General features: G+C 34.7%; 1 protein-coding gene across 3 annotated transcripts; it reads left to right on the top strand.

Moving 5' to 3' along the window:
- The first annotated feature begins 4,568 nt into the window (after positions 1 to 4,568).
- On the top strand, positions 4,569 to 5,381 carry LOC149550530 (uncharacterized). Of its 3 annotated transcripts, none has more exons than XM_089795106.1 (4): positions 4,569 to 4,665; positions 4,802 to 4,868; positions 4,944 to 5,018; positions 5,114 to 5,381. In XM_089795106.1, exons 1-4 carry the CDS (start codon positions 4,600 to 4,602, stop codon positions 5,257 to 5,259), a joined length of 354 nt encoding a protein of 117 aa, XP_089651232.1. In that variant the 5' UTR covers positions 4,569 to 4,599; the 3' UTR covers positions 5,260 to 5,381. The 3 variants fall into 3 exon arrangements, with proteins under 3 accessions (XP_089651232.1, XP_089651231.1, XP_089651233.1); XM_089795105.1 differs by having other exon boundaries at positions 4,941 to 5,018; XM_089795107.1 differs by lacking the exon at positions 4,569 to 4,665 and having other exon boundaries at positions 4,716 to 4,868; positions 4,941 to 5,018.
- The last annotated feature ends 1,034 nt before the right edge of the window (positions 5,382 to 6,415 follow it).

Raw genomic sequence — 6,415 nt, 5'->3', positions numbered from 1 at the left:
CCTGACACAAATTTTCATGAAGAAGAAGAAGAAGAAGATGACGATGATGTTGCTACTGATGATGATGATGAAGATGATGTTGATGTTGATGATGATGTTGATGATGACGACGACGACGATGATGATGGCGAGGAGGAGGATGATAACGACGACAATGATGATGATGACGACGATGATGATGATGATGATGATGATGATGACGACGAGGATGATGATGATGGAATTTAGAGGTATGCCATCAATCCTTAATCTATTTAATATTTATTTCTTGATAGAAATATATTTGTCTTATATATATGGTTACATAGTTTATTCATTATCTATTTAAAAGCTACAAGTTTCAACTACAAATAGAATACTGCTAATCTAAATTAACTATTAATCTAAATTAATTAAATAAAACTATTTAAAACACATATTGATGCGTGAATGTATTGAGCCTTATTTTCTTTCAGGTCAAAAGCATTTGTAAGTGTTTAGTTTAGAAAAGGGAATTCATTAAATATCTATAAAAGGGAGTTGTACCTAGAATAAAATTCATAGGGAAAACATAATATAAGTGCTTACCCAATTTGTTGGTTAATAATTCAAGTATCTCTAACATTTCATTTTAGAATAGGAATAACATTGTATCAGTATGTTGATTTACAAACTAAAACTAGAAAACTTATTTCAGTACATGTATTTGGATCTATGGGATTTACACGGTAAGTAAAAAGAAACCAGTAATCCATTTTAAAATTATTATAATGGGTTTTGGAAGAAATTACAGTTATCTTAATTAATATTAAATATCTAACTGAATTTCAAAATGTTATGCAAGTGGCTTTAGTCTATGTGTTTCCTCCACCTCCACACACATCAAACAACTTCAAATAGCAGTCCCCAAGGTGACTAATCCCTCAACTCATCAGCTGATACAAAAACCCAGTTTTAGCCCTTCACTAGGCCTACTTCCCTAGTAGGCTTCTAATGTGAGCCTGATTTAAGTGTTTTATTGTGTACGTTTTAATGTTTTTAATTTTTATGTGATGCTAATGATGGATGTGATTATGATTATGATGTGATTATGCTCACAATAATTGAATTACATTTGCAGGAAATTGAACCCCTTTCAGGAGCATCCCACACAGTCTCATGGATCGACAGGTATAAGTCAATACTCCTTATAGATAGTCTATTTAATACACTTATCAATAGTAAGATTGATGTCTTCTAAGATCTCTCCCATTTGCAGGTACCGGTGAATAGGTATTTGTCAGAAGTGTCTTCCTCAAGTGAGGGAAATATAGGAATAGAAGAGGAAAGTGAGACATGCAATTTATCTAGAACAGGGAGATTAACTAGAGGTCAAAGGACTAGAAGGAAATTCAATAAACGCATGAAATTTTTCCTTGCTCAAGGGGGGTCATGTTCTTATGATGATGAGATGGAAGGCGACATCGAGGTGCCCTTGAGGTACCAACATCTACAGAAACATTGGGTACCCAAGGAACTTCCTCCAATAAACACTGATTTTTGTGTTAACGAGAGGATATATCGCATAGCACCATCATCACTACATGGTTTGGGCCTATTTTCTATGGACGGCATAAAGGTGTCTTACAACAAAGTTTCTGAATTGATGGAGTATGTTGGACCATGTTACGATTACAAAAGTTGGATGCATATTGTTAAATATAAAAAAAAGTATGCGTAGGTATGCCCTCTCCGCAAATTATATACAACAGCAAGACAATAATCAAAGTAAAAGTGTGGCTATATACATTGATGGAAGGCCAAAAGCAACAGGGAATATTGCGGATTTTATAAATAGTACATGACCTGGGTCAACTATAAAGCAACCCAATTGCATATTTGAGGTGCGCGAGGGAAATCGTGTATTCATCTGTGCGATAAAATCAATACATGCAGGGGAAGAGCTTCTTATTCATTACAATTTGAACCGCATAGATACAAACGAGGCTACTATCATGGGGGTGGTACATACTATTAAACCAACTTCTAATCAATGACTCCAACATACCATTTAGTCAATAAATTTTTGGCTAACATTTTTATACGTCATCTTTGACACAGGGGCACAATATGGAGCAACCGCCCGGAGGGGATGTTGACGATGCTCCCGACTCATCTACACATGAGCAGGTAAAACTTATTTGTAATTGTGCAAACTAGATAGAAGCAAAATGTTATTTTTTTAATGTTGTTTTCTTTTTTTTTTTGGAGTAATTTTGATAATACTAATACTATTGTTGTCACAGAGGGCTAGTGGTCGGAAGGAGGGAAAGGAACCTGCAGTCCCTCAGCAGGCCCCCCCTGAGGAGGACCCTTTCTATATCAATTTAGCAGAGATCAATGACCCGATCGGTTCGATTAAAATTAATTTAAAGAAAATTAGCAAAGAAATTCTACGTTTGGCAACCATAAAGCCTATGACTCAACAAATAAAAGATAGGGCATCTGAATTGTTGCACACCTCTGAGTCCTTAAAAGTAAGTATTAATGAAATTTTTAATTATAACAAGAATTCAATAATGGTTTTTATGTTATGCTCTTTTATGGCATTAATTAAAATATGGATGTGTTATCTTTACAGAGTTTTTTGCTTGATTTCGAGCCCTGTTCCCATGATGAGGGTGCTGCAGGTGGTTCAGGTAGATCGCATGTTCCATTCTCCACTTCTGTTTTCCACTGAATATATATAGGAATGATCATAATCATTGACAATACATGCTCGAACAATCCTTTTTTTTAATACTCTAACAATCTTGTCCATGCTAGTCCACGCGTTCTATATTTATGCATGCTCTAACAATTTTATTCTTCAGCTTCACATCAATTGAATCCTATGATGACGTTGCCTCCATCCAGGACAACCACAAATCTCTTTCTGACTGCTGAGTCAGCAACACGCAGCTTACATGCATCGACTGTTGCACCATCTGCTGGTACACAAATCCCTCTTTTTCTCTCTTATGACAGCAACAAACAATTTCTTTTTTACAACTTTATAACATCAATTATCATTTGTTCTTTTATACTTCGATCGTGAAAAAGACTTATGAAACTTATGAAACTTTTTGCAATAGGACCTGCAACATCATTTCTTGGATGTTCCTATGTTCCTAGTACGGGAACGGTGAAGGATGTCACATTGATCGTCAGCAACGATGAAGGCATTCCATTAAAAGTAGCCAAAGTTCCAAGTACTTTAAAGTTATTATTATTCTATAGTGATATAATAGTAATTTAGTTTTTGATCACTCTTCATCGACTAATGATCCCATGATTGTTTTGTAGGGAATGATCTTTTCTGGAGAAAACTTGGTGATGAGTGTTTGCGAATATTTGGGCCCACTATGCGTACCTGGTGGAACATCATATCCTAACTAAAACTCCAAACCACTATTTTGATTTCATATCATTGCTATAATAGTTTTCCTTTTCGTCCATTTCTTGAACTATATTAAAGGTAGCTTCACTTCATTTATGAGTCTAACATATTTTTTTTTTACTTAAAAGGTGGAATCACCAACGCAAATCGTTGAAGGATGATCTTATAGAGAGCATGACCCAACTCTTTGGACCTCGTGCATTCGAGAGAAACAAGCTCCTTGAAAAATTTGGTTTATGTTTGAAGTATATTAGGGACCAGTACAAAAAAAATTTACGGGATAACCCCAGGTACGAGCGTCCGCCCTATGTTCCTGAGGCTAAGTGGCAGGCTCTGATTTTGGATGGAAAGTATAAAGCTGACAGGAAAAATAATATTACACCAGTGGAGAGTACAGCAAGGTATGTGATACTGTTGAGAATGTAATTATGTACTAATTAACCTCCATATTTATACTATCTAACATATTTCAAACTTTTCATAGATTGCCTGACACATCAAAGGCGACACAAGACTAGAAAAGCATGGGACACACAAGCTCGGCTCTGGTGGTTTATCGAAACTTCAAGCAAGAGTTGTAAGTATTAGTAAATGAAAAATTGTATCAAATTTTTTATATAATGTGAAGGGAAATGCTAGGACTCCCTTATTTAGCTCATCAATTATAAATAGGTCAATAGAATATGATAACAGTAGTGGATTTTCATATTCAATATAAACAATTCAACAATTGAAGTCAAGACTCTGCAATCTAGATTAGTGAAGAAAACTTGTGATTCACTAATATGACATTATTTAAAATCTCACCCTTGACTGAATTTTCCTCCAATAGTTGAGAATAAAGGCAGTGATTGAAAGAATGAGGGAATGCAGCAACACTTGCAGCCATTTTTATTTCCAAAGAGCTGAACTAACTCTTACCCAACTTAATAATTTGGAGAAAATATGTTGGTACAAGCAAAGCATACAAACACGCAACATTTATATAGAAGATTGCTCCATCAAAACTGCTCGATTTTTCTCCTATTATATTGTGATGGATATAGATGATTTGTTGTTGATATTTTAACTACCCTCCATTGGCGTTGATGAAACAATGCAAGTAAAATTCACCATACCACGCAAAAATGCAGGGCTCAGAGTTCAAGAGATGCCTCACAGAAGACGATAAGAGAATTGGCTTCCAACAAGGCTATAGAGCCATGGCTGAACGGCTACGAGCTGAAATTAGTGTGGAAGGTTCTAATACTGATGCATCTCAGCCACAAGTAAATAAGCTAAATGAAATTTATTTCAAATTGAATACTTTACCAATTAGTCTATTTGATGTTAAGTTCCAATATAAAGTGAGTATATCTGTTTTAAGCAAGCAATGATAACAATGCGTAGGATGTTGGAATGCAGCCTGACAATCCTTCTACACAATCTGTGGATGTCGAAGGTTTGCATGATGTGCATCCCAGCGGTGGAGGTATACATTTGCTATTAAATTTTTTATATGTAATTGCAATTGGTGTTTGGATTAACGTAACATTTTGTATAGCAGCTGTAGAGGATCGAGGGGTCGATGTTCATGACCGTGTTGACGTTGAGTCCAGACAAAATGATGTGGTCAGATCAGGTAAAGAGACACAGTTATGTTATTTAAAATAATTAAATACTTGTAACAATTATAATAAATTATTTTTAATTTAACTCTTTTATTTGTTATTGCAGAGGACCCCCCTTTGCAACAACATAGGAATTTGAGATCATCAAGAACAGAGAACAAAACAACTGATGAGGGGGGAATTGATGATGACACTGATGCTCCTCTTAGAGCTTACATAGAAAAAAGAAATAGAAAGAAAAAAAAGAAATGATTGTCACTACATACCTTAATTGATAATGACTGTATTTTATGTCTCAATGAATTTAATTATGTGCTAATGAATGTTCATGAATTATGTGTTAATGCAGAATATTGATGAATGTTGCATGTTAACGAATCTAATGTGTTAATGAATGTTATCATGTGATATTGATTGAATGTTATCATGTGATATTGATTGAATGTTACATTTTATTAATGGTTGAAAGAATGAATGAATGTTAGATGTTAACGGGGAATGTAGAGTGATGTTAGGGGGAGGGGGGTGGGGCCAAATGAGCTTCCACCTTCACGTGGTTGGCCCTATTTAGTAGATAATATTAAACTATTCTCGAAATAAAGTGAAGCTCAATAAGATACTTGTTATTACCTCTCTTTTTTTAAATTGTGTGCTTTAGCCTTGATTTTTGAGCATGAAATTAACCTTAAAAAACTCCATGGTTAAGAACATTTGGGTTGGAGTGGTGCTTGGGTGGGTAACATCTTGAGAAAGCCCAACGCTTCACCTCCGTGAGCAAACCTAGATGCAATGAGTATTTACTGTTCTATTCATTCTAATGAGAAAGAAGTTATTGTGAAACACTACTCATAAACATAGACCAATGAGTTTGACCGAAAACTACACAATTGAATCTTGATAGCAACATCACAACATTAAAAAAACTTATAACTTGTTAATGCACGAGAAAATTTTGTGTCAATAACAATAGTTTTTGGCTAGTTGAAAGTAATACTTATCAAAGTTGTTTGTACTTCCTCATGTAAGACATTTGATATTTACTTTATTGATACTAGAAGAAAATATAATGAACTCCTCCTTAGACCATTGAAGATAATAATGCAACAAAACCAAATCTATAAAAATTAAGAAGAGTGTTGACATAAGAGAAAACAAGACGAGAAAAGAAACATAAGATATATACTCAAATAACCACCCTACCCCAAAACACACGAATGTGTGTTAATTCTCCATATAGGTTGTGATACACTCATAAACTCCAACGCTTCATAAGAGATCACCACTCTAATTTCTTATGAGTTCAAATACCATTTCCTTAAAAAAGCCAAATAAAATTGTCCATTCAATCTTCATCCAAGCCTTCAATATGTAGGCCAAAGAACCTACATTGATTTTCCAAAGCCATAAG

The sequence above is a fragment of the Cupressus sempervirens genome, chromosome 7 (assembly GCF_028749045.1).
Source record: "Cupressus sempervirens isolate cs-2001-9-10 chromosome 7, ASM2874904v1, whole genome shotgun sequence".
NCBI classification, from domain to species: domain Eukaryota; kingdom Viridiplantae; phylum Streptophyta; class Pinopsida; order Cupressales; family Cupressaceae; genus Cupressus; species Cupressus sempervirens.
The sequence above is the reverse complement of the archived record's forward strand: the minus strand, read 5'-3'. Positions and strand labels throughout refer to the sequence as shown.

Excerpts from the sequence above, each read along its gene's own strand:
- LOC149550530 (XM_089795105.1), top strand. The coding sequence starts at position 4,600 with ATGGCTGAACGGCTACGAGCTGAAATTAGTGTGGAAGGTTCTAATACT. Across the intron at positions 4,666-4,801 it reads CTGATGCATCTCAGCCACAA|CCTGACAATCCTTCTACACA; the intron begins GTAAATAAGCTA and ends GTTGGAATGCAG. Across the intron at positions 5,019-5,113 it reads AAATGATGTGGTCAGATCAG|AGGACCCCCCTTTGCAACAA; the intron begins GTAAAGAGACAC and ends TTGTTATTGCAG.